Source organism: Amblyomma maculatum, chromosome 11 (genome assembly GCF_055883805.1).
Source record: "Amblyomma maculatum isolate TAMU_Amacu chromosome 11, ASM5588380v1, whole genome shotgun sequence".
Lineage (NCBI taxonomy): Eukaryota > Metazoa > Arthropoda > Arachnida > Ixodida > Ixodidae > Amblyomma > Amblyomma maculatum.
Window position 1 is genome coordinate 73,820,697 of NC_139354.1, and position 27,973 is coordinate 73,848,669.

Below are 27,973 nucleotides of genomic sequence, written 5' to 3' on the forward strand. Positions count from 1 at the left end.
CCATGTGCAGGTCAGCGTAATTTCGGTTTATGCTGTGAACTCATCCAACGTATACACTGTTTACTGCGGGGGTACATTGGTAGCAGGGAGATTCGTGCTGACCGCCGCCCGCTGCCTCTACAGAAAGTAAGTGTTTGAATACCATGAGAAGCTCACTTCTATTTAGTAAGAAGATGAACAGAGAAATACAGGTCTATAATCATAATCATAACCTACTGGCTAAGCAAAATATATTTTATTTCGGTCTTAGTGCTAGCAAAGCTGACTACATGTTAGAGCTTCAGAAAGTGAATATTCGCCGCATGCAAGTACACGGTGACAAGGTTTTTTTTTTTTTCTTATTCTCACAACATGCTATACCCAAAATATGTGCTCGCAATATTGCGCGTACCGTACTAGCAGAACGAAACCGAAAACACTCTCTTTATCTGATGGGGTAGAAATATTTTGTAAGCTTTTCATAATCGTGGCAAGATTTTTCTCTACATTTGCAGAAAAAAAAAATTGTAAGTGGTAGTATTCCTTTGTTTCTTCAACCTTGTCTAGTACAGTGGATGTAAAACAAGTGTTAGTCGGCGCGCAGTTGACCAGCGCATTGTGTATATTGTAAATGTTATGCCTATGCAATAAAAGTAATATGTGTTTGTCGGCTCGAAAACCGGCGTGTAATCAAAACTCTAACTTGCATAATAGCGACTTTTTATTAACATTTTCACGAAAGCTCAGAGAAGGGCTGTCATCGAAATCTACAGAGTTCTCTTAGATCTTTACTCCAAGTCGTTGGCTGCTATTTAGTAGACGTTAATAATTACTGCATTCCTTCAAATATATTCCTGATTGTGGCTCCCACTAAACTATGGACGATTTGTCCATCTAAGAAAACGTATACTTAAATTAGAGCATAGCCGAATAATGTGGCGAACAAAGACTACATATAATAAGAACGCATCATATCAATAGTAAGAAAAAAATTTTTGCCGTCGATTACGTTGCTTCCTAATGCAAAATTTGAGTGCAGTCATCACCTGTTTCACCTTTTCGATAGAGGGAGACAACAATTGTGAGCAATACATCTATGTACAATTACAGAGAAGTTTTTTTATTGTTCACATATATTCTTTCGAAGAAACACTCCGCTAACATTTCTTCACTGTCATGGAGGAAGCTATGCGGTCGGAGAAATGAAATGTTCAGTTAAGCCATCCGGAGATTGCGGGAGGCAGCACATGGGTCGCTAGAAACGCTGCATGGTGAAGAGATAGCAGCGACTGACTGATGCTGCTGACGCCGCTAGCCATTAAATTCAACGTGGCTCTTCGTTTCAATTTAGGATGCGCGCAATCTTGATCCGCTGATACCGAGGCGGCGATTCTGTAACCGGAGAACACGGTCGCCGTCAAGCAAGTAAAGAGAGAGGGGGGGGGGGAGGGGGTACACGCAGCGGCGAACGGTGGCGGCAGGAGCGCGAGCAGCAATCGGGGTACACACTGTCGCCACCACGGAGGAAGAAGAGGGGAAGGGGGGGGGGGGGGGGAGCCGTCCCCAGATTGTAAACATGAAGGCTAATTGGCTAAATGGATTTGGACCAGGAAGCCAATAATGTCAGGTGTGGGTGTCCATGAAATTGAAGCAGAGAAACTGGGTGCTTACTTACTCTCTAAACCAAAGCAAATAAAGACACTTACCACTTGCCAAACACACAGCAATATTTCAGTGCAAAACAGTCAAGAACAGCCACTAGAAAGGTGGCCAAACAGTGCTTTCGCACACAACCTCAATAAGCTCAAGGTAACCCATGCTAACCGTTATGTCGCTGTAGTATCTTCGAATCTTGTGATTAAAGGGTTAAATAAAAATGACCGTATCTCCTTTTGGTTTCTATTTTAACCGTAAATAATAAAATGATAAAATGATAGACGAGACCGTGAAACCTGAGCCATATTTGAAAATTTCTTATTCGGCGACCAAGTCAAAATATTGAGCGTATGAAACACGAACCTGGTGTTCAATGAGTTGGCTTTATTTAATTGTTCATGAAACACTTTGTTTGTGTAATGAGGCTTAACATCCAAGATCAAATCAGGCTATGAGAGACGCCGTAGTGGAGGGCTCCAGAAATTTAAAACAATGGAAGTTTTAACGGGCTCTGGTTCAGCGTACATGTCCCTTCTTTTTCGCCTCTTTCGAAACGTTGCGACCGCGGCCGGGATTCGATACCGGGCTCTCTTGCTCGTTTTATATTCGTAGCGGTATAGACAATTACGGAAACATAAATGACTTTCGTTTTGTGACGTTTACGACCTTAATTTTAGCAATATAATTTTAGCCCATAAAGCAAAAACTAAACGAGTTGATTAGGTAATTTGAGTTGAATATATTTCGATTGATTAACGCCCATAATCTAGTTAACGGTCACCGGTGGTGCGCTGTAGACGTACAGTTAGCTTTCACAGACAACACGTAGATGCTTCTGACGGTTTATATAGTAAAGACCACGCACGTAAGATTCGCTATGTAAACAAACACAAGCGCTCTATGAGTACCAAATTTCATTTTGTGGCTCATACCTCCTCAATAAACAATAAAAAGTCAGAAGTATTTTGCACTCCGCTATAGTTCTACACCAGTGGAAGATATTAATAGTTATAGGAAGGCTAAGGTGTATTAAGGCTTATTTATTAAACATTCTGTGGGAGATAGAAATTAATATATTTGAATGTAAATGGTAGTCTAAAGCTGACTGCTTACCTTCACTTTCTTGCTGTATTTTTCATTTTCCAGCGGAAGCCATGCCAGCATAGTACGCGTATACTACGAAAGCGAAAAGCTTCAGGGTGATATGGGCAGGAATAAGTACATAAGAGCTAAAGACGTTATTCTTCATCCTCGCTACGACTATAAATTGCGCAAACACAATGTGGCTTTGCTTAGGGTAAGTACCTGCGATTACTGCAGTGTATGCTGAAAGAGCAAACCGCGTCATACCCTGCTGCAATCTTTGCGGTGGGAGCGAAAAACAAAATATACCTGTTATCTTTTATAGTTTCTCTGCTACAACTCTACATAACACACTAACTGGTCACCATCAGAGATCCATAAACAGTGGACTATTCATCGAATTGACGACGGAATAGGTTTAATTCGCGATGGGCTGCTTGGAGTGGCTGAAAGACGCACATGTTTTGCAATCTTTTCAGCTCCAGAGAAGCTTTCAGGCGTGCATTTGGTGCATTTGTTCTGGCGTTCTCACCGAACTTCAGTACAGAAAGGAAGCCGATGTTAGTTAACTGTGGTAATCGCGTTAAGGCACGCATGTACGGCTAGTGTACGTGCTGATATGTAAATGATGCAGTTTACATGAATATCAGTTAATAAAGCCGCAGTTAATTTATTCTCACGGAGCTAGACTTCGTTCTTCTACTTTAACATAAAACATTAAAATCTTGCGGTCATGGACAGAGTTACGGCAGGGGAGTAGAAAATATTAACGCAGGTGAAATAACTCCTTGCTCCGTTAACCGATATTAGCGTTTCTGCCTCCCGTACGAACAACCTACAAGAACGCCTTCGGGTGATTTGGTAGTGCATTATTGAATGAATCGGTAAATCTACGGATTGACACCATGTACATGCGGTGCACTGGATACGGCGTTTCTCAACTTTGCAGTAGCCAGGAGCAGTGAGGTTTTTTTTTTCACACTCCGTAGCGTACCGGGCGATGTATTGCAATTGCAATGTATTGCAATTAACAGGGCCTTAGCGCAGCCGTTTGATGCGGCGAGTAGCGTTATTATAGTTTTTGCGGAGGAATGAATCGACAGCATTGTCGTCGTAGACTTCTGAAACTTTGATGAGCAATTAAGATGTCAGGGGTATATTTAATATTCGTATGGATTCATTAAATCTGCAGCCACCGTGCTCTATCGAGGACTCGCCCTTAGTCTGGTCTGTAGCATCGAATGATTTGCGTTTGGCGGTCCTCTTTTGATGAGGGCCCCGCATCCAGATAGACAATAGCACTCATCGACCAGTTCGAACCGGAAGATGGATTTGCAGGGGCAGAATGCTAGGTTTGCATCAAACCAGGTCTTGCAAAGAATCCCTGGATGACCATTCCGTTCACTACAAACAACAGCGTCCCACACATGCCTAAGCGTCTCATTGTGCCGCCGACGTCGGAACAGTATGTCCTTCTCCATGTGTTCATAGTTTATATAGCTTAAGGTCTGCTGCTGTAATGGAGCCGTCCCCACAAGTGATTTGGAAAATTTAAACCTCCAAGCATGATGTTCTGCAGCGATTAGCATGCATTGCCCACATTTTATAGCGAATTGTTTTTTGCTCGCTCGCTCGCTCGTTGAAGAATTGTGACATTCTATGGGGGGGGGGGGGGGGTGAATACCGGATCGTATAAATTACAGGTATATTTCAGACCTCTTACCCCTGCCTCGGGTATTGAGCGGCTGATGATAATGATGATGGCAATGATATCTAGTTCATTATATTTATTCTGCAACTGAAGAACAATGTCAGGAACTGATTCGCTGTCTGCCCTGATGTCACTCTCAAAGTCCTCGCACTGGACTAATGTTTCCACCAAGATTTGCCTGTTAGCATACGACTTCTTCTCATTTCATCGCTCTTGTCTAAGGTCGTCGGTTGTGCATGCTGTTTTACCAGAACGATAGATCTGTTTTGACAGCAGCGACACGTTTTCCCATAGTGTGAAACGTCTGGGTTAAGACGAGGCCAGTAGTACTTTTCTTTGAGCCTTGCAAGTGTGCTGGGGACACTCAAGTGTCCAGACGTTAGTTCATCGTGGCAAGCGTGTAAAATTTCATCACGTAGACATATAGGTACAACAATCAGATACGGCGTTTGGTTGGTTGAAACGCTTTTCTTCATAAGAACACCACCGTGCAGACATAACGATGACAGAACATGCTTGAAAGCTCTCGAAACAGTTGTGCATGCACCTTTCACAGAGTCCATGTTGTGATGAAGTTCAGGATCTGCAGATTTCGTTCAGCAAGGCACTCTCGCTGATGGTATTTAACAGTATGGCATCATCAGGAATTTCATCTGTGGGGGGATCTACAATGGCACGCGAGAGGCAGTCGGCGTCCAAATGCTGGCGGCCAGACTTGTACGTGACAGTTATGAATACCTGTAGTCGGAGACTCCATCTTATAAGATGGGATGACGGGTCCTTTAGAGTGGTAAGCCAACATAAGGCATGGTGGTCAGTAACTACTTTGAACGGTTTCCCATAAAGATATGCCCGGAATTTCGAGGTCGCCCACACAGTGACTAGACATTCTTTCTCTGTTGCAGAATAGTTCGGTGCAGATTTAGATAGACAGCGAATGGCGTACGCAATCACACGTTCTTCACCACCCTGTATTTTAACTAGAACGGCACCCAGGCCTACGTTGCTGGCATCGGTGTGAAGCTCCGTGTAGGCGTTTTCGTCTATGGGATGTGCTTGTAGACGGCGTTGAAGCTCTGGGAACGCTTGTACCTGCAGTGTGTGCCAAATCAAAACCGTGTCTGTCTTCGTCAGACGTGTTAGTGGCGCGGCGGGTCGAGCAAAATCTTTGAAGTAGCGCCCGTATTAAGCGCATAAGCCAAGAAATCGTCGAAAAGCTTTCTGGTCTTGGGGCGAAGGGAAGTTGACAATAGCTGCCGTTTTCTCAGGATCAGGCAGGACACCAGCGTGGCTTACAACGTTTTCCAAGAACATGAGCTTGGTGTAAGCAAAATCACACTTCTCGTTCTTTAATCTAAGGCCAGAGAATGTTATGGCTTACAAAACAAGTTCAAGGTGCCGAAGGTGCTCCTGGAACGTTGGAGCGAAGGCCGCAACGTCGTCACGGTAAACGAGACATTTCTGCCACTTGAGATTTGCAAGTATGGTGTACATAAGCCGTTGGTAAGTAGCCGGCACGGTGCAGAGACCGAAGGGCATAGACCCATCCGTATTAATAAAAGCCGTTTTCTCGCTCCTTCTCATCTACCTCTATTCGCCAGTATCCCGATTTCAGGTCCATTGAAGAGACATATTTTGCGGAGCAGAGATGATCCAGAACATTGTCGATCCAGCGAGGGGATAGATGTCTTTCTTCGTAACTGTGTTTAGCCGCCGGTAATCCAGACAAAAGGGTACCATTCATTTTTTTACAAGAACGACTGGTGCAGCCCACGGACTCCGCGAGGGCTTGATGACATCGCCGTGAAGAATCTCTTTCATTGGTGGGTGAAAGCGGCGCGTTCAGTCGTAGACCCTCGGTAAGGTGACTGTCTGAGTGGCGGTACGTTATCATCTGTTATAATGCGATGCTTGATGAGATCGGTTCTGCCAACACGTGACGAATCGGAGAAGGTCTCTCGACAGCGCTAAAGGAGCTCGTTCACTTGGTGATGCTGCAGTTGAGAAAGTGTAGGGTTAATATCGAAGTGTAAATCGGTAGTAGGCCTCACCAGCCCGGTCATCGACAGCGTCGCAAGTCCAGAGGCATTTCGAAGGTGCGGGGTACCGCAAATGTCAGCCACTACAGTTCCAATTTTTAAATGCTGGTCCTCACCGCTAACATTCGTGAGCAGGACATCTGCTTTGCCGTCTTCGAGGCGAACAACTCCTCTGCGCACAAAAAGCAAAATCTTTTCGCTTCAAAGTCTCGCAGTGATCAAGTGGCCTCCGGCAGTACAAATTTGCGGGCCTGTCCAGGGTGTAGTCACCTTTTTAAGAGTGTCGGCGAATGGCCCACTCATTACAGAATATTCGGCGCCGGCATCTGCGAGCGCTGTCACGTCGGTTCCGTCCACTGAAATGTTCAGGTCGGCGGTTGGCGCTATAGTGTCGCCGGAACCTCGCGGGGTCCGGTCACGGCTTCGGTGTTGTACTAGCTGATATTGTGTCGTAGAAGAACTGCAGAGCGCAGGCAGCGGATCAAAGGGGGGCGCCTCGTGTCGTCGTGAAAAGGTGTGACCATACGGCTGCAGCGGTGGAGGAGCTTGAGAATGTCGTCGATTAGAAACCTTTTCCCCAAAGGTTGCCGCATCTAGTTTTCCCAACTGGGGACTGGGGAGCGGACCCGCGTCAGGCCGGTATTTGGATGTGTCTGCGTGGAGTAATGGCACGGGGAAGGTGACAATCATGTACGCCTCAATACGGTGAAGTATGCGTCAATGGAAGGCGGCCGTTCACCAGGCTGCGGTTTTTGTGCGTCGGCGTGAACCCCGGCAGACCCATTCGTCGGTAATAGCAATCGCGGTACCGGTGACCAGCTTCGTAACAGTGGTTTCACAGCGGGCGATGGTCGCGAGTGTGCCAGACGTCGCTTTTGCGTGGACGCACCTGAGGAGGTCAAGCGGGAGGTGCTAGACGAGTGTACGCAGGGGGTTCTTGGTGCTGACTGGGAGGTGGACAGGCACAACGAGTGACTACGGCGTAGGTGATGGCCCTTGGTGGGATTGTCGAGAGTGACGCGGGTGGATTGAGTGTCTGGTTGACCTCTTCTTGAGCCATCTGAGAGAGGCAGGATACTTGTAGGTGCTGGCGTCGAAAATAGTATTTTCAGCGCCTCGCGTACGACGGCCCGTATGGTCTCGTGGAGTATGTCAGTGCTACCATGGTCGGCGTTGGCGGCAGCAAAAGAGGTGGACGGCCGCTCGTAGTGCTTGAATTGCGTATCTAGCGCCTTTCCAAATGGTAGTGGCCTCCGACACAAATTCCCCGATAATCTTGGAGGGACATCGCACTAATCCAACTTAGATCTGTTCCTTAATTTCCCTCATGATGTAGCGAAGTAGCGACGGAACAGCCTCGCCATGTCCTCGAAGTAAACGAGGACGTTCTAATTAGGGAGCTGTACTCTCGTCTTTAGGAGCAGCTCGGCGCGTTCTTTGCGAATAACGATGGTGAAAGCTCGCAGGAACTGGTCCTTGAAGAAACTCAACGTTGTGATAGTGGTCTCAAGATCTTCGAATCATGTGCCAGCTGCACCATCCAGCGAAAAAAAAAAAACATGCTGTAGTTTCCGGTCGTCGCCCCAGCGATTTTACTGGGCTACTCGCTAAAATTTGTCTAGCCAGTCTTCCGTGTCGTCGCCTGGAAAGACTGCGAAGGTGGGTAGCTCCTGTGGCGGCTGCAACACGAAGGAGGGCGCAGTGGTATCGGCCAGCATCATTATGGGTGGTTGTGTTGTATATATATATATATATATATATATGGTTCTTCTAGCTTCCAAAGACGTTAGCGCGTGTCATGAGCGCCGTTGTGATTTTGTTTGTTTGATACATTCGAGAAGGTGGCCAAGGCTTGAATTTTAAGGCCCATCGACAGTTTTGCTTACTTGTTGGTGCGACTGCAATGAATGTCCCTACCTCATGAAAAGTCATCGCTCTAGCCACTCTCTTCAAACCATTTGGAACTCATACAGCTAGCCCTTTGCTTTAACTACATTAGGCAAAGTTACGTCTATGTCTGAAATAAATGAAATGGATTCGCAGGTGTCAGGGTGTCAGTTCTAATTGGTTTCAGGACACATTGATTCTGCACTCGGTCGTTCAACATTTCCAGTAACAATAAATGCTATGTATATTCATAGTTCCTTGACGGGTCACTAGAACTTGCTTTAGTTGGAATCACTGTGGTAGATTTCAGGTGGTAAATATGCGTCCCAGAAAGCCCTGGCGGATTTGTAGTGAGCGTAATTGAAAGCCGTCCTGAATTTAGTCCCCCAAAATAGTTTTGTGTCGTTTTTGTTCAAATGTGTGAAGCGCAGTTATTTTAATGTTTCTAAGCATAGCGTGTTAACTCAATGGTCTCGATCTTCTTTTTTTGAGGGGGAGGAGGGTGCAGTCAGGAATCCGAGCGGTTTGACATATTTTCAGGGGAAGATTTTTCTTTATAAATTCCTTTTTGATTTGTGCGGGATTTAGCTTGAACAATAAAGGTGAAAGCGGGAGGCAGAAGTAATATGAGAATAAATATTACTATCGCGATTTTCATTCCTTCATTGAATTATGTACTATACCATAAAAGCAAAATACCAGTGTTGACTAAAAATGGTACGCCTTTGTGAGAGAAATTTGTGATATAGCTTAGTGTAGGACGTGGAGAAGCAATTTGTGCAATAGCCGCCATGTGACACTTGTGAGTAGCTTTATGTGGAAAATCCAGGTGGAATTTAAATGAATGCAAAAAATTGTAAACTTTCGTTCATTTGAAGCCTGCTTATACAAACAATTGAATAAAGTCGACTGATAATAATATTTCTATTTGATGATAATGCACTTGCGGAATGTGGATATTTATAATTTTATATATTCAATCTAACTTGGCAACAAATGGAATTTGGTTGCTCGTTTCTTGTTTTACTTCACAGGCGGATCGCATATGTTACATGTACTACCACATCACCAACCCCATATCTGAATTTGCTCCTTCCTTTGCTTCAATTGTTGCTCCTTCATGGCATTGTTGCTCTTTCCTTGAATCAAGCTAGTGGAAGATATTTCCATTGTGGCTTTAAATGATGTTTTGCAAATACTTGGAGCTCTGTAGTGCTCGAATGATGCGGGTGAAAACTGGAGCTGCACTAGGACGAAATTAAGGCTTTAAAAATTGCAGCGAAATCATCTACCATCTACAGCATTCCAAACTCATTCCTATTATAAGAGCAGCTATGTTAAAGAAAGAAAAGTACGAAAAGAAATTCCTTAACCTCTGCTCTTCTTATGTCCTTCTTAAAATGATTTTTATGCCCCAATTTGCCTAGATATATCTCTCTTGTAAATGGTACCTGGCTTTTAACTTATCCGAACCTACAGTTATCTCCAGAACAAAAATATTTAACAGAGAGAAAAAGGAAATTAAATTTTCACTTGAAGATTTGCATGCCGTGCAGTGATTGATTTGCCGCTGGTCTTAACAATACTTCAAGATTTCAAGCATTTTTGTTATTTATAGCTGTGGCAGAAGGTAGAAAGGAACACTAGGTCGAACCGTATCTGTCTGATGGAAAAGAAATCACGCCTGGTGAACAAGAAGGTGAAAGTGATAGGCTACGGTCGTAAGTATGCATCGGTTTTAATTCGTATAATAATAAAATGTGTGCGGTGCGGTATATCGTGAGTGGCGTCCACAAGTACCACTCGGGGCATGAGAAACGCTGTTCTAGGAAAAAGGAAGAAATGGGTATTGTGAAAATGGTGGAAATGATGATGCCGCTAAAACAACTGAACAGTTAGCCAATAGACGCATCTAGCAAAGCGAAATCAATGTCACAATTCAAACACCAGTCAGAAGCTTTTGCAGAGTAAAACGTAGGCACTTAACATGTCATGCACTGGAAAGCAGTATGTGCAATTTACGCAAAAATGCAAATACAGTATTATTTTCGCGAATTGAGGGCACGTAGTTGAATTGATACAGGATTGTCTGGGCTAGCCTCTAGCCCAGACATGTGTTAGCCTCTAGATGAGGGATTCTATGGCATTGGAGCTTTTTGACTAAAGACGAAAACGCTTCACCGAGACAGTGGCTTCAGATACTTCATCAGCAGAATCCAATCTATTAAACCATTATTTCTATTCAGTACGTTCTGCAGAGAGCTATGGAACGAAAAATGGTAGGGGTAACATTAAGAGATAGAAAGCGTGCAGAGTGGGTCAGAGAAATAACTCAAGTTAACGACATTCTAGTGGAAATTAAGAAGAGAAATGGACATGGGCAGGACATGTAGTGCGAAGAGAGGATAACCGATGGTCGCTGAGGGTAACAAACTGGATTCCAAGGGAAGGAAAGCGTAGCAGGGGGCCGCAAGAAGTTAGGTGGGCGGATGAGATTAAGAAGTTCGCAGGGGTCAAGTGGATGCAGGTAGCACAGAACCGGGTTAGGTGGAGAAATATGGGAGAGGCCTTCGCCCTGCAGTGGGTATAGTCAGGCTGATGATGATGATGATGACGTTCTGCAGTTTGCAACTTTGTCGCAGCTCTTTCAGGTCATTAACGGAAAATAATGAGGTAATATATTCTGCGAAGTAATTCAGAACACAAAGCTGTGAGAAAGGAACAACAATGTCGTTTGCAAAGTACTTATTCTTTTATCGTACGTGCCAAACTATTTATTAGTAGAACCCTAGATAGTGAGGCTAGTTTATCAGCGCAGTGTTCTTCAAGAAACTAGCATCTGTGAAATGGGATATCATAGTATTTAGTGAGGCTAAAGGCCCAAATGAGGCATGCACTGCACTGAACGGCTGGGACGTATTGTGTTATCGATATTTTACTGAAAAACGGGAACTATAGGAGTAGCTTTCCTGGTCAATAAGGATGTAGCTGGCAACAAAATAATTCTATAGGATTATTGATAGGATGTCAGGAGTCTTAATTAGGCTTCAGCGGTAAAAACAGAACATTTTACATGGTTATGCGCTTACATGTAGTCTTTCTGAACAAACATTCAAAAGCTTCTACGGAATGCAGAAAAATAAATGAATGTAAAAACGAAGTGTAATACACTGATGTGCGACTTCAATGGTAAGGTAGACAAAAAGCAGGCTGGCAACAAGAGTAAAGTTGGGTGCTATAATATCCGCTGTAGGGATAGCAGGGTAAGATATTAGTTAAGTTCGCCCAGCGTAATAGCTTAAGAATCCTGCGTACCTTTAGCAAACAGAAGAACAGGACATGGAAAAGACCAAACGGGGAGACTAACAATGAAATTTAATTCATATTTTGTTGTAAGCCTGGCATTATGGAGAATGTAGAGTTAACCGGATAGGTGTGATGCAGTGGCCAAAGACTGATGATGCCCAGAATTAGTTTAACGAAACACATTAGTAAAGGAGAAGTCCATGAACTAATTAGCTCTGTGAGTGAAAGCAGAATAATTTATAATCTCGCTACAGAACAGATACTTAGCTTTAGCCGAGGGGAAGGACATTGGTGAAAAAGTAATGAACGATGTCTTCAGAGATGTCATTACTGAGCGTGCGGTAGAAGTAGGCGGAAGGACAGTTAAATAGGATATCGGTAACCTATCTAAGCAGACGAAAGATTTCATGAAACCTCCAACCCAAAACCCATAATAAAACTGGATGAGCTCTCAAAGGTAATGGATAGGGGAAAAGCGTCCGACTTAAGGAATTGAGATATTGAGAAAATTGATAATGCTCTAAGGTAGATTGGTAGCCTTGAATCGCTGAAGAGGAAATTAGGCACAGACGCAAATAAGATATATGCGTTAAGCGACATGGTGGGCCTTATCATCGCCAATATGGGCAAGATACTCAGAGTAGCCGAAGAGGTCAGTACTGACTGATTCAGTAGTAGTCTGGAGAGTAATGAGATTAGCAGTAGTGATGAGCATTCGGATGTTCCACCTGAAGAAGGACGAGAATATGAAAGCTTAGAAACTCTAAAAGAAGGGAAAGCAGCTGCTTAGGATCAGATAACTACAAATGTTTTGAAGGACAGGGGAGATATGGTGCTAGGAAAACTGAGCACACTTCCTGGTGTCATCGACGCTGCCAGACTCGTGGAGGAACGATAGCATTATCTTAATTCATAATATATTTATAGCTAAGGTCTTAAATATTGCCGACAAGTTAGCTCAGTATCCGTTACGTACAAGGCGTTAACTCAGGTAATCGGTAATAGCTTAAGGGCAACCTTAGATTTCAATCAACCAAGGATCAAGGACATTTTAGGAAACGGTACTATATTATCGATCATATTCATGCGATCAACCAATTGATAGACAAATCCTCAGATATAACTAGGCCCTGTACAAAGGATTTCCTGATTACGAAAATGCATTTGACTGAGTAGAAGCAGGAGTAATCATGCAGGCATTGCGAAATTGAAATATAGGTTAGCCGTATGCTATAGAATTTAAACGTATATATAGTGGCTGGAAAGCAAGCAACATCCGGATGTTTGCAGATGACTGCGTTATTTACCGTCCTATAATTATAGCACTGATCCCCAAACTCTTGAACTGGACATGGAAAGCGTAGTAACCTGGTACAAAAAAATGGCTAATAGAGAGTTTTAGAATAGGGGGCCCCAAGCTTCGGGGCCCCCAAGGAGCTTGGGGCGTCGAAAAGCGCATGCGCAGAATGTAAGGCGCGCTTGGTGTCTTGGGTTAACGCTAGGGGCGGCCCCTATTTTTCAGAAATAGGGTTCGCCCCAAGCCGCCGTTGGGTCGCTTGGGTTACGGCGACATGGCGGCGACCGGCCAAGAGGCGGCCGCTCGCCTCGGCACACATTCGTCATCACCGCTCCATGGTTGTCACGCGTTCATGGCAAACGAAAGGACAACGAAGCTTATGCTATGTCTCATGATGCCCCCACCACCAAATTGTAGCAATACAACGCCTTATATTTTTTTGATTGCTTCCGGATTTACCGAGCTGCTAGGCCTAGCGAGTTCGCGTCGTTCGGTTGCCATGGGGACCAGACGGCGGAAAGCGCGGAAGGTTCAAATGAGTTTTCCCGGCCTCGGCCCGGATTGACAATTGGCCGATTTCTTCTTGTATGACAAAAACAGTTTGTATAACTGGTAGTTTTAATATATTTTTGTGCAATAGTAGCACTTTTTGATGAACAAAATAGCGTTGTTGGCTCTATATATTTCAATGCTTTTTCTTGGTTTACCGTCGTGGCGCTGCAATCGAGGAACGCAAGCCCGGCTCCGCTGAGTCGGGAAAACCCCTATTCTAAATCTTGCCGCTCGGCTAGCACGTTGCGCCGCCGCACGCTTTTTCCTTGGGGGCCCCAAACCTTGGGTCCCCCTATTATAAAACTCCCTAATGTCAATAAACGCAAAGATAACATCATTACAATATTTCCATCATCGTCGCTCCCTGCCATCATCAAAATAATTTCTCCAATACCGAAATCGTCGCTGTATCAACGTACCTAGGCATTTATTTAAGCCGCAATTTAAATTAATCCCATCATATAACTAAGGTAACAAACGAAGCTAATCGCGTACTCGGCTTTTTTCGGCGAACACTGCGCACAACTCCCCCATCAGTTAGGTTACTAGCTTATCTAACATTTATTCGTCCCAAACTAGAGTATGCTTGCGTTGTCTGGGATCCTTACCAAAATAACCTTTCCAGCATACAAGAAGCAATACAAAATCGCACGGCAAGATTCCTATACTCGACTCATTCCTATCATGCTAGTGTCACTGAATTAAAACAAAATGCTCACCTTACTGAATTAGCACAGAGACGCATAATTGCTAGACTGCATTTTTCACAAATTTTACCATCACCCCCTACTCAAGTCTGTCATCAGCCCCGCCCACCATACTTCCAGCCGCACGCACCATGAAAAGACCGTTTACCCTCCGCCTGCCCGGACATCTCCGCATCTGTCATCTTTTTTTGTTCGCACCCCACCGGACTGGATTGACTTGGCAAACACCGTTCTGCTTTATTACGACCCATCAACCTTCAGATCATCCATCGAATAATTCATGTACTCTTCAACCACTTTCTCATGTAATACCCCTTACATTGGGCATTTGAGGTGTCAATAAATAAATAAAAATAGTTCTACACAAAAAAAGTAATTCAATTTACTGGAAGGTGTTAAACAGGGAGGCACAATCGCGCCACTACTATTAACAGCTTCCTTAGAGAAATTACTCCGAGACTTGAAATAGGAGCAGTTACAGATAAGTGCTAATGAAAGTAACCTCAGTAATCAACATTGTCATCCGTGAATCAACGATTCACGGATGACAATGCCTTGTTAAGTAACTCAGCTGCAGAACTGTAAAAAATGATTGATGACCTAGGCAGTAACAGATGAGAAGGAAGAGCAAAACTGAATGTAGAAGAATAAGGTAACGTCTAACAGCCTCTGGAAGGAACAGCAGCTTACAGTAGGTAGCGCAGCCCTAAACGTGGTATGCGAAAATATCTACTTAGGACAGGTATAGGGCAGGTATATAAACACAGATGCGGGCCATGAAAGAGAATTAACTAGGACAATATTATTGAGATGGAGCGAATTTGTAAAAACATGGAGATTATGACTAGCAGCTTACCCGTATCGGTCAAGCAGAATGTAAATACCTCTTCAATCTTACCTGCTCTCAGATTGGGGGCTGGAACGTGAAGGGTAAAAGAAGATTCTATTAAAGTAGGGGACAACGCAGAAAACTACGGAACGGAATTCTAGTGGAAATCAAGAATACATAGGCATGGGCAGAGCTTGTAGTGCGAAGAGAGAGAATTGATGGTCGCTAAGGGAAACAAATTTGATTCCAAGTGAAGTAAAGGTTAGCAGAGGACAGCAGAAAGTTAGAGGCGGATGAAGTTAAAAATCTGAGGGGTCAATAGATGCTGCTATCACAGGATAGGGTAATTGGAGGAATATTGGGGAGTCCTTCGCACTGAAGTGAGTATAGTCCGAACGTTGATAACCAATGTGGAGCATGGTTCCGAAAACAACGAAAATACGGACAGCATGGATTGCTTTTCGCAAATAGATTTCCTGTTTTCAAAACTATAGGTGTTTATTGCGCTCAGCGTAACGCATAACTTTGACAACATGCATGTGGTGAGTTCACTGAACGAAGTCCCGAATATGTCAGAAGCTGTCAGGTACCAGCGAGTCTATCATGGACAAAAATGCGTATAAATATTTCCGAAATGCACTCCCCAAAATTTATAAAACAAAGTAAACATCTGGGAAAATTATGTTAATTCATAATCTGAGCAAATATTTACATCCGCGTTTGCAATTTCAGCACTCCAGGGGGCACAGCGGCTGCGGTATGCCAACGACGAGATTATTTCTTTCACGAACTGTTTGAAGAGCGTACCACTGCCCACGAATACGAGTGCTTTCAACAACAGTACAATGATTTGCACCGCTGGAAGAGGAAAAGGAAGCTGCCAGGTAAGCAGAGGAAGTAGTCCAAACTGTTGTGAATGATTTGGTGCAATTTATTTATGTCTGGAAGTTTATAAAGAAACACCACCTAAATCTCATGACGTATGGTTTGCTAATATTAGTAATGAATATATTGTTACGAGGCGGCATGTCAGGCGATGTAACACGGCGACACAACAGAAACAGAACGACGTGATGACATGACGATAAAATATGCTTTAATGGCCAGCGGGCCTAGCGCGAGCGCTCCGCCCCGCGCCACTGCCCGCTTCGTCATATTCGTAGCACTACCCGGATCGTCCCGATCGATTGCTAGAGATCCAATGCATGGAGTGACAATGAACACAGACACAGGATTAGAACAAAAAACGCTGAACACTACAATGAATGCGAGGATGGGATTAATGCTTGCCACGGAGCATCAGGTCCAAACTTCACTGTTTGCCGAAGGCCGAGGCTTATGGAGACGCCGAACGGCTTCGGCGGGGGTGCTGTCTTCGCTCGGGGGGTCGTGAGGTCGCTTTGTCGTGGGGTCGGTCGGGTCGGCTTTGGGCTTTTCGTGGTCGTCGTGTGTTATGGTCAGGGCTGGGGACGGGGCTGGGAAGAGCGGCTGGTCGGGTCTGAGCAAAAAGAGCCGAGGCAGAGCTGGGCGGCCATCTCCACGGGCTCTCGGCCGATGGACCCCCGGCGTACGGTTGGTTTCGACGGTGCAAGGCGAGGATGGGGATGAACCGCACCTGTAACCAAATGTTACGAGGTGGCATGACAAGCGATGTAACGCGGCCACACAACAGAAACAGAACGACGTAATGACATGACGATGAAATGTGATTTAATGGCCAGTGGCCCTAGCGCGAGCACTCCGCCTTTCGCCACTGCCCGCTTCGTCATCTTCGTAGCAATATAAAAACTAAAAATATCGGACTGTGAGAATAAACTTAATAACCAAGGACTAGCTGCTGTATGAGATCTCCTACAAGGCAACGGGGCCAAGGAAGAAAATAGAGATTATTAAAAATGAGTGCAGCAGTAATAAACACAGATAGGATGAGGGGACAAGCGCTGAATTCAAGGCTATGTTTGATGAAAGAACATATAATATACAGACTCCTTGCCTAACTGTGCCAAACCAGCTAGCCCAGTGTTGTAATTTACAACAGGGCATAAAAGACAGAAAGAGGAATAGAAAGAGGTGAATGGAACAGCAAAAACGCTAGGAAATAAAATGCATTTTCTTAATCAACATTCAGTCAAGAGTTTTGAATTCGTACAATTAAAATGTAATCACGGATGTGCAATGTCCTAGAAATAAGATGAGGATGTTAATTCTGCGCGACGTGACATTATAAAAGCGGGGACGTTTTAAATCACCATGTCTGCAGTGCTACCTAGGGAGTAAAATAAAGATCATTCCACGTATTTCCGGACTGAAGCAAGCCTAAGTGAACTATAATGCACAATTCACTCTCATACGTAGTTTGTTGCCGCCTGTAGTCGTTCAACACGCAGGTCTTCACTACCATACGGTGCGAATTGCATAAAAACAGGGTGTGTTGTTCCGACGGTGCCATTGGTTTCTCTGTACAGTCTATTGACTAATCGGAACTGCAAGGAGTTGAGGAACGGGCCTCTCAAGCGCAGTAAACAATTTACACTTCCATGATGCGAAAGGTCCCGTTGTGTTAATCGAGATCTGAGTCAATAGAGTGAGGGGAATGGTAATCATTTTTCAGCAATCCTTACAGCCGGTCATTTCTTTTCTAAAGATATTTTATCAATTGGAACGTACTCAACTTCAAGTCAACGTTTGGGTTCATATCAGAAATCTATAAATCACTTCGTAGGAATTTTAGAGCAAAACCTAATAGTCATCCACCATTTCATTCTACTACTGTAGTTAAATTTTATAAGTCCGCTTCGCTGTGCACATAGACTTGAAGCCCGACCAAGGTTGTGCCAAGCCTGTACTACCTAAAATTAGTGGGGGTTATTAGGTAAAAAGTAGTTGAGCGAGTATTTGACGTAACGAGACATAACAGAGACTAGACATCCAGCTGTTCCTCGCTACTCGTTTTTAGTAGCTGGGTTGTCTCACAGTGCCACACCAGCCATTCAAGAGCAACCAATTTGATGATTCTGACAACGACAGGAATAAACTGCGGTGGCTTCCCAATTTTTGGCTCTACTGCATTGTTTTCTCTTAGGGCGTCGCTAATCGATCTCCATGTGGGATGAGGTCTGAACTGAATAATGTCAAAATTGAGTCTCAACTGTTTTATGGGCAGTGTCCGGATTGGTCCGTGTCGTTTCGCCGTCTAATATGTATGCATCTCTTAATTTAATTTAGTGATAGGAGTTTTCACAAACACATGCGCTTCTAAATATATGCCTAATTACCTCCCTATGCCTCCTGACCTAACACAGCGGACGTTTTCGAATTGTATGTCGCAGTGTGGGTGCGCTGTGCGTTACCGGTCCTTGTCTTCAACTTTCCTATTTTTCTTCTTGTCTTCGTACATATGGAACATACCCAAAATCCATTCGAGTAGCGCACTGCACGTCCTTGACTTTCTCAACTTGCTTTGCTGCGCGATGGTTACGGAACACACCACGACCGCATTGGCATCTCAAGGGGTCATCCTTCCACTGTTAGCATCCTATATTTATCACTGCTTAACATGGCTCTGCAAGTTTTCTTTTCGAAGGATAATACGTTAGTTTGCGGAAACACAACGCCCCTGCATTATTAGTTTCCTAGTACGCCACTTTATGTGGTTCTCCACTGAAGTAATATAAAGGGGCCGGCGGAAATTTTTATATTGTGGACAGAGCCAAACGTAAGACAAACTGAGTGGTGATTTAACTATTTGAAATGCCTGTTGTTGTAGAGCCGCTTTGCAATCTGCGACGATGCCCCAGTTGTCTAGCGGCTCCACGATCCATATTTAACGCCTTGAAACACTGGTATCATGGAGTGCGTCCAGCATTGCAGGTGAATTGAAATCAGTGCTTTCTTAGAATACACAAAAGCCACAGGCGGAAGCGTAAGACAAATAGTAGCCACTGGTGTAAATGTGAGTAGTCTGAGAATATAAGTCGGCTGAAAATGTCACAGAAACTTTGAAGTATGTAGTGTGACGTTTTCGTCTGCCCTGTTTCTCCCCTTGGATACGAACCTTGATTTTAAATTGCGAGGCTGTGAGCGAGCAACCCTCAGTGCACGAATATCAGCAGCTGAGTAATATTTTGGTATGACTAGGAGGCTAAAACGAAATTTACAGATATGTGTAAGCAAGGCGTACATTCATCTTTTTCCCTTCATGTACAAGCAGGAGATAGCTTTGAGAAATTGTCTGGAACGTATAACTGGTTGGAAGAATCTTGCCTCCACTTCCGTGCTGAAAATAAAACAGACCTTTGGAATCCCAAATCAGATCCACTTATTGTTAATGGGCACATGCTGTAGTAACCATTTTGTCGTTTTAGATGGTCTGTGCGAGACTGGCGACCAATTTCGCTGCATTCCTTCAACCCACTCTTTACGTTATAAAAATTGTGAAGTGATAGTTGCAACCCATTATGTCCCTGCCATGAGTGAACAATGCGGATTGCTGCAGCCGTTCGCTTGCGTACTATTTAATTCTTAATGACCACGACTAATTCCTGCTTCTGCCAGATCCAATGAATCTAAAAAATTACAGAGAAGATATGGTCCATCCATCTCGGAGCATACTGTTCAATGCTTGACCCGCGGAAGTCACGATAGCAATTATTCTTGGCTAGAAATGAAGACCTTGGAGAGCCTGATAAGTGATTTTCATGTGTGCAGCTGTACTCCATGTTCCTGGGCGTATTGAACCTGCGTCAATCCCATGCATGCTCTTTGCGGTAGGAGTTTCGTTTATGTATCAGAATAAGGCGGAAAATGAGACTGCTAATACCTGCTTCCTGATACAGTCCTTTCTCTACAGAATGCAACATTGTTTGTTTATAATGCTCTTATAGAATGTTGTTGTTTTTGTCTCAGAACAAGTTTATCATTTCGTACTATAGCACATTGAAAACCTAGCAAAATGAGGGATTATAATCAACGAAGATAAATATATAGAAGCGCCCGGCATGACGGGCCTCTTCAAGTGATGATACGGGAATGGGTACATTACGGATTGCAAATCAATTTTGTAAAAGGCTGGTTTTCTCTTCGGTATGATAGTTGCGGTTCTTATTCCGCTTCATAAGCTTATTTACGCGTTTAGAAGGGCGATGGGGCCGCAAGACGCCTAGCCTCGCGGCTCTTTCCTGGTTACAAATCGAGCAAAATTTTCCTAGCTTCCACTCCGTGGGATCTCACTAGTTTCCTCGGAAGCTGTCTAATATTCCCGGCGGCGCTGGCGCGAGTAACGAGTTAAAATTGGAACATATTTATAGCCGACTGTGTAACCTCCGGAGATATGCGCTTGTTAGAGCAGGTGATAGCTGCAGACAGCTCATCACGCAAAGAGGGTCAATACAAGCCTGGCACTGCCACATTTAGAATAGCCGATTTACCGCTCGCGACCAAAGTCGCAATTTTCTAACTGCCTTTTATTGGTCGGCAATATTACTGTTCAACATATTTAATGATTATCATTCGTACAAGAAGAGTTGAGGGAGTTAGATATCTTAAAGCTATAGGTGTGGCTTCCACCTCTGGCCGGCTCTAAGAGCCGGCTAGATTTTGAGTTTGGTGTCGAGAAGGTTCAATATTGAAATGAAAGTTGAAAATGAAAAAACAGGTCGTCATAATAGCTCACATAGATATACAGGAAGGCCACTTTTTTCTGATGCTCACCTGCAGCCTCGAATTACTTCCTTATTCATAGTTTCGGCCGCGCAGGTTCTTACGTGTAAGCTCTTTTGTAGTAGTAATTTGTCCCGTTAAATTTATAGCTATAAATATATATATATTGGTAAACTGCTGGCGTGGCTGAATCCATGACGATGTGATGCTTGGCTACCGGCGTACGTCCGACCTTGGAGCTCGTCGCGAAGCAATCTTTAAAATCAAGTAGCAGGGATGACAAGGTTCTTTTGATGAGGTTACAAACCCGGGTTGATTTTAACCTTCTAAAGGGCGTTGTGTGCTGCGGCAGCGTCATGAAGATTCATCTCCAAGGGAGACTGATTCGGACACCTATCTACATCGTGGAGGAAGGCGACAGCCGTTCTCTTCGCGAGGTGCTGATTTTCATTGGTGAAATTCGTCAGGAAAACTGTCGCACAGCCGTCATTCAGGTCGACAAGACCGCGCGCAATAGCCACTCCTTTCTCGAGCAACAGCGAAGGGTTACTGTCCGCAATTCCTTCGTAGTCGTGAAACCAGTCGTTCCTCACTAACAGCAGCACACTGGATTGTGGTGGCAGCATTACGTCGTCTTCGACAATACGCAGAGCGTTGACTACTGGGTCTTCTGTGTCACTGTGCGCCACGGCTTGCTTTGTCAAAAATGTGACTCGCGCCTCGTGTAGGTCGATCACAGCACAGTTTTCCTGTAGAAAGTCGAGGCCCAGGATCAAATTCCTCGAACACTCGCGCAAGACGACGAATTCACCTACGTAGACGACACCGCGGATGCTGATTCGGGCTGTGCAACTTCGGGCCGGACTAATAAGGTGACCTCCAGAAGTGCGAATGCTAGGGCCCAACCATGGCGTGAAAACGTTGCTCAAGTCCTTGGCGAGGGAATGGCTCATTACCCAATAATCTGCACCAGTATCAAGTAAAGCGACAGCCTCAGTACCGTCAATAATCACGCACAAATGAGAGGTAGCACGTCGGATGCTGTCGCTACCCTGCCCCTGTGAGAAATCAGTGTTTCGGCGTATCAGCGACGGAGGATCTTCGGTTTCCCCGGCAGCAGCGGCCTTGCCTCCGGAAACCGCTGGAATTAGTTTTCCCGATGTGGACAGGGAGAACGCCGCTCAGGATTGCCGGCTTCTTGGCGAGGACTTGGGGAACAGTAACGTCGAGGAGACGGCGATTTAGCGTCATAATGTATGTTCCAGGCCTCTGACGAGCCTACAGGTGAGCTTCGATTACGAATGGTCGTTCACCGTTCCACGGGCAAGGATCGTCGGGCACGAAACCACGCAGGCCCACTCGGCGATATGGGCAGACACTGTTAAGATGCCCCGCCTCAAAACAGTGATAGCAGAGGGGCCGCCGGTCCGGTGTACGCCACACATCACATTTACGTGGCCGCTGATAGGCTGGTCGAGCAGGCTCCTGGGCAAAACCAGACTGCTACACTGCTTGAGTCGTGGTACTGACGGTATTGACGTCGTAGCCAGGTGCTGGCGCCCGGCAGAGGACAGATGCACAGGTAGGTCTGACCTCGTTCTGGCTAGGACCCTCAGGGAGGTGTTGCTGCGCTGCTAGACGCACCTTGTCCCGGACGACTTCCGACAGCGATGTAATAGAAGGCGCACTGAAAGGCAGCTGGAGGGCTTGTAGTTCCTCCCTAACGATCGACCTAATTAGGTCACGCAATGTGGCCACACCGCTCTCAAGCGACACCTAAGAAACAGCGGGGCCAAGCATGCTCTCATGCTGATTGTATTGCCTGGCTCGTTGCAAGAGCGTTGTTTTCCATGATGGTCGCATCAGTGAGGAATTCGGCAACAGTACGCGGTGGAGAGCGCACAAGACCAGCAAAAAACTCCTGCTTGACCCCACGCATAAGGTGGTGTAACTTCTTCTCCTTCGCCATTGAGGGGTCGGCACGCTTGAAGAGGCGAGTCATGTCCTCCACATAGATGCGGACGCTTTCGTTGGTGCGCTGGTTACGGGAGTGAAGCGCAGCTTCCGCTTTCTCCCGGCGGTCTGCATTGGGGAATGTAGCTAGGAGATTTAGGCGAAATGTCTCCCAGGTAGACATGTTGTTCTCGTGGTTCTCGAACCATGTCTTAACGGAGTCCTCAAGCACGAAACACACGTTATGGAGCTTACGGTCGTCGCTCCAACCATTGTAGCGGGCGACTCGCTCATAGGTGTCCAACCAGTCCTCCGCATCTTCGTATACATCGCCGTGAAAAGATGGCGATGTTCGCGGCGTGCGGTAGAGGACGGGCGCCTGGGACATACTATCTCTGGCCATTTCCAGTGGAACCGTCGGTCGAGGCTGCGTCGTCATCTTCGGGGTGGTAATAGGTCAGAATTCAGGTGACTGGCCCCGGAAGCGGCGGCTAGGGCGCTGATGAACCGGTGTGAGCTCCGTGTTCTTATCTCGTTGATGTACGCAAGTCGGGAAGCGTATGGCCAGCACGACTCCACCAGATGTGTAACAGTTGTTACACACACAGAAACAACTACTGTGGCCGCTGAGCGAGAGCACTGAGAGAGCTGAAAAAGCGAACGAGGACACCAGGAACGGGGCCCACACTTCAACGTCCTCTACTTTTACCGATTGCGCTCCTCCTTTTTCACCTCTAATGCACGTGTCATTATATATATATATATATATATATATATATATATATATATATATATATATATATATATATATATATATATACCTGGCACCCATATATCCATGTCAGGATACCGTCCGTTAGTTATGTGGTAGGCGATATGCACAAAGGTGCGCAAGCGAAAAGACATGGGTGGTTCTGTAGGTAACAACTTAACGGCTAGCGTCGAAACTGCTATGGAAACTAGCTAGGCGGGTGACGTCAGAGCGGCTTATCGAATGGCGCCGACGGCCATATGCCAATCACACAGGTGATGCTCCTGAATAGAAGCCAATCTAGATAAGTGCTTTTTTGCCAAACTTCAAACAATTCAATACATCAACCGACTGATGTGCTTTTACACAATAACAACGAACACTTGTCAAAAATGTGGTAAAATATTCGTCATAGTCATGTTGTAACATCAGATATTTGCGATGTTCTCTAGTACTTTTTTGTAGCTCTCTAGTTGTTTTTTTGTTGTTCTTTTCTGCAGTCTGTAGTTACTTAGTACGTTTCTATTGCAACACACAATTAGGTTTTTAATACAGGAATCTCTTTTCTCACATCAGGTTTCTTTTAAAGCCGCACAGGATTCAGGTGTGACAACGTAAACTTTCATGCAGTTTTATTTTCTACTGGGGTTTGATGGTTCTATTATTATGGGATGTTTTTAAAGGACATGATATCGCCGTTCCGAAATCACAATAAATATATATTAGTGCCTAAATTTGCTTATAGTGTAACGTCACATTTTCGTCGAATAGTGGCGCTCACTAAGGACGCATAACTGCTCACTACTAGAGAGAGGCTAACCATACCTTACCACCGCTTAAAGATCATTTGTGTGCAGGGATTCATGTAATATTATTTTGATATAATAATGAAATACCAGGCCCGAATCCTATACGGTACTAATTCGTTTCTTATGTTTCTTGCTCTAGGGTGACAGCGGAGGCCCTGTGGTAATTGAAGAAGATAATCGCGTCACTCAAGTGGGCCTCATCTCGTATCCCTTAAGCTGCAATAGTTCTAGCAACCTTCCTAGTGCCCATGCCCGCATAGACTATTACTTCGAATGGATCAAGGATGTGCTTGCGTACTTTCAAAAATACCAGAGACAGGGACGAGGAAACGAGCCGGCCCCACCTCCTCCACCTCCTCCACCGAAAACAACTATGAAGCCAGTTGAACCTCCAAAACCACAATTACCACCACCAAATGGTGATGTTGGCCATCTTCCAAACTACACGGACCCTCAGTAAAGTTTTTCCCAGATATATAAGATTCGACTGCATTCTACACCACTCCAGTGAATAGCGAACCAACCAAATGATGATGTGAGAAATTAAAGCTATCCTGGCACTCGTAGAGCAATCGTGTGTTACAATTTCTTTTTCTGTGATGCATTTCAGTTATTTTGCCTCCTCTCCCTGTGTGGACATCACAGACATTGCATTTTACACACAAGTGTTGCTTTCCGCCTCCATGGAAAAGCGGCCGCAGCTGCTCTTCAAATATGGACCTCCTGTTGTTCGCTACAGAGCTCTTGAAGCACTGAACGGTGGGGAGAATCCAGATATTTTGCTTGTACTTTTTAATATAGAAGCGAAGCGGTATGGGGCTCGTAAAATGTCATGAAAGACAACTCCATTCACATATTGTGAACCGTTGACAATGTAGTGTACTATCTGGAGTTCTCGTTCAAAAGAGGCTCTCGACGCAAAAGCATCATCACCACCAGCCAGACACTACCTACTGCAAGGCGAACGATTCAGCCATATTCCTATAATTAACCCCGTCCTGTGCTAGCTGCAGCCACTTGACCCCTGCGAACCTATAAACATCATCCGCCTAACGTTCTGCTTCCCTTGCTATGGTTTTCGTCTCTTGGAATTCAATTTGCTGCCTTTTGGAACCATCGGTTGTTCTCACTTCGCCCGTTATTTCCTGTCTATAGACCTCCTTCATGATTTCAAATAGGCAAGACAATTGTGGTGGCACTCCAGTCGTCTGCTATCCCACAGTAAGCAAAAAACACGGCAGCGGCACTATTGTCAAGCTTGTCAAGAGCATGTTATCATGTGCCCAGGTGCAGTTCCGGCAGACGAATAACCATGTGCTTGGGGGTTCACAAGGTTCCGACAAAAGTGGAGTCGGGCCCACAATTACAGGGAAACAGCGAAATGCAGAGGAAGAGAGCAAAACACCAGAAACGCGTTTCCCATTCGAAACTCGCTCTTACTCTCAAATTATCAACTCGACCCGAATTCAGCCGAGTTTATGTACACGAGCTGTCACTCAGCCTCAGCGGGGAGGACAAAGGCGATACATGGTAAACTCTCCATGCACAACATGGAGTGTCCGATCTCTTAGGCTGTAAAAGACGGAAGGTGGGTTCAATGGTTCAATGAGCCTAGCGAAGGCAATGATTAACGTTGCTATTTTTTTGCCGTTTTCGCATAGAAGATTCACAGCGGAACGCGTCGAGAACTGGAAAGCTTCGGAAGCTTACAAAGTTAGTTTCAGTCCTGTAATTAAACGATGATATTTCTTCCTGTAAAAAGCGCGCGTTAACCATGTACAGCCTTTGTCACAATTTTGGAGCCCACTGCGAAGAGATGCAGAGCGGCTGCGGGACAGAGTAGCGACGCTGGCGTCGCAAGAACGAACCGGCTGACAGGGTATAGAGGGTGAGGGCAATACTCTTTCTAGCGCGGGGCGGAGGGACAGGGAGCCCTGCTGGCCTCGCAAACTCTAGTACGGCGCTCATGCTATCTCTTTAATCGCAACGAGTGCAAGGTCAACTGCGAGTATGCAAGAGGGCGCTTCCATCTAGCCGAAGCGGAAGTGCAGCATCATTCTCCGAGCGCGACAAACCCATGCGCCAGCGCAAAGGAACCAAACTGCTGTGGCCACTCAAGCGGTAGCCGTCAAATATTTCTCGCTTTGCCATTGTTAGCTGTTAGGAACCAAACGCTATGCTCGCGACTCCAGTAAACCCTGCAAAACCACATCTTTATATTCTGTGCCATGCAACACCCATTTTTATCCACCATTTATTGCAGAAACTAACCAAGCGTGTTGGCTTCTAGCCTCTGTGAACATATCATTTGAATTTTATTAGCTCCGCAGCGACGCTTAACAATACCGGTGCTTTTGTCTCAAGTTTGGAGCAAGCCGTAACACCGGTGGGAGCATCGCCGTTACATTCAAGGTCGATATGAATGAGAGCGCTGCTCAGCTGCTTTTCCACTGATAGCCTGTTAGCGGGAGCAAACCGCGTCGCAAAAAGCACACAGTGGCATCACGCTGGGCGGGCAGTTTGAAAGCTTCGGCGTTCAACCGCGCTGCGCTACTCAGGGCAGGGCTTCATGCGCCTACGTGACCTTATAGGCTCTCCTCTTTCCGGAAAATAAAATGGAATGGCGACCCGACATCAATCCCCGCTGATTTGTAAGCATAATCGGGCAGAACGAAGCACAGAGTGCATTCGTCCTAAAATAGAATAAACTGTGTGAACTCTATGCGTTGCCAGCAGCTTGACTCCCCTCACGCGTGTCGCTTTATTTTTTTTTACGACAAATAGTTTTTAGATTTTCGAGATTATCGAGAATTGAAGCTTGATTGAAGCTATCCTTTCCCACGATGTGGCAGGACACGACAGCTTTCCGTCACACTGAAGATCATTTATGCTTCAGGCTTTCTGACTTTCATACGCTTGTTATCAATACGTAAATGCTGGCCATTTGCTGCTGAGACACAAATGACACTACTTGCACAAGCACAATTGTTATCACGAGAACCTACCTCGCACCGGCGGCAATAAACAACCTCCATAAGGACTGTCTACAGAGCTTGACTGGTGTAGCGTGGATTTTTTCGCTTCCGATTGGCTCTATCGCCGCAGAAGCAGGAATCTTGATCTTATCAGGCATCAGGAATTAGCACTAGAGCGTTCTGCAGAGCGTTCTGCAGGATGTCTCACTCACACATAAAATACCCATTCATATTCGAGTACAATCATTCACTCATAACGATTCATGCACACCCACGTCCAGTCATTGTTGACTTTGCGGTGCACGTTTTTGTGAGGATGGCGTCCCTTCGGAGTTTTCTTCTCTTTTTCTTTCTTTGACGACAGGCGAAGAATGATCTACTGCCACCGCCAGCCACTCATGTGTGCAAGGTTCATTTTCTTTCAGTCCCTTTTTCATGCGTAGCCGAATAGATGTGCATATACCCGCACATCACGGGACTTTGCCGGGCTCGGCCAAAGGTTCGCTATTTTGCTATGCCCAAGACTGAAAGAAGCGAGTTTCGCATGAGGCAGTGGCTAATATAGCTTTTATTCTGCAGAATGTTTACGTGGGAACCACCACCGTCAAATGCAAATAGTGCACTGCTTGTAGAGCACACAGAACCTACGCGCAAAGCTAGGAATGACAGCAATCTCCGCTAGAGATCGACTGATTAAGTGGCTCACTAGCGCTCACTCGTTGGCCTAGACAGCCAGCCACCGCGTAAGTGAAGTGTGGTCTGTAACGACTTTTACCTACAT

General features: G+C 45.3%; 1 protein-coding gene across 1 annotated transcript in view; it reads left to right on the forward strand.

The window, feature by feature from the left end:
- Nucleotides 1-24,677, forward strand: part of LOC146174165 (chymotrypsin-like protease CTRL-1) — a 126,188-nt gene extending 101,511 nt beyond the window's left edge. The window contains exons 2-6 of the mRNA XM_084585333.1: nucleotides 11-126; nucleotides 2,782-2,932; nucleotides 9,974-10,076; nucleotides 15,779-15,930; nucleotides 24,357-24,677. Of these exons, the coding sequence (XP_084441459.1) occupies nucleotides 11-126; nucleotides 2,782-2,932; nucleotides 9,974-10,076; nucleotides 15,779-15,930; nucleotides 24,357-24,677 (843 nt within the window). The remainder of the gene's footprint in view (nucleotides 1-10; nucleotides 127-2,781; nucleotides 2,933-9,973; nucleotides 10,077-15,778; nucleotides 15,931-24,356) is intronic.
- The last annotated feature ends 3,296 nt before the right edge of the window (nucleotides 24,678-27,973 follow it).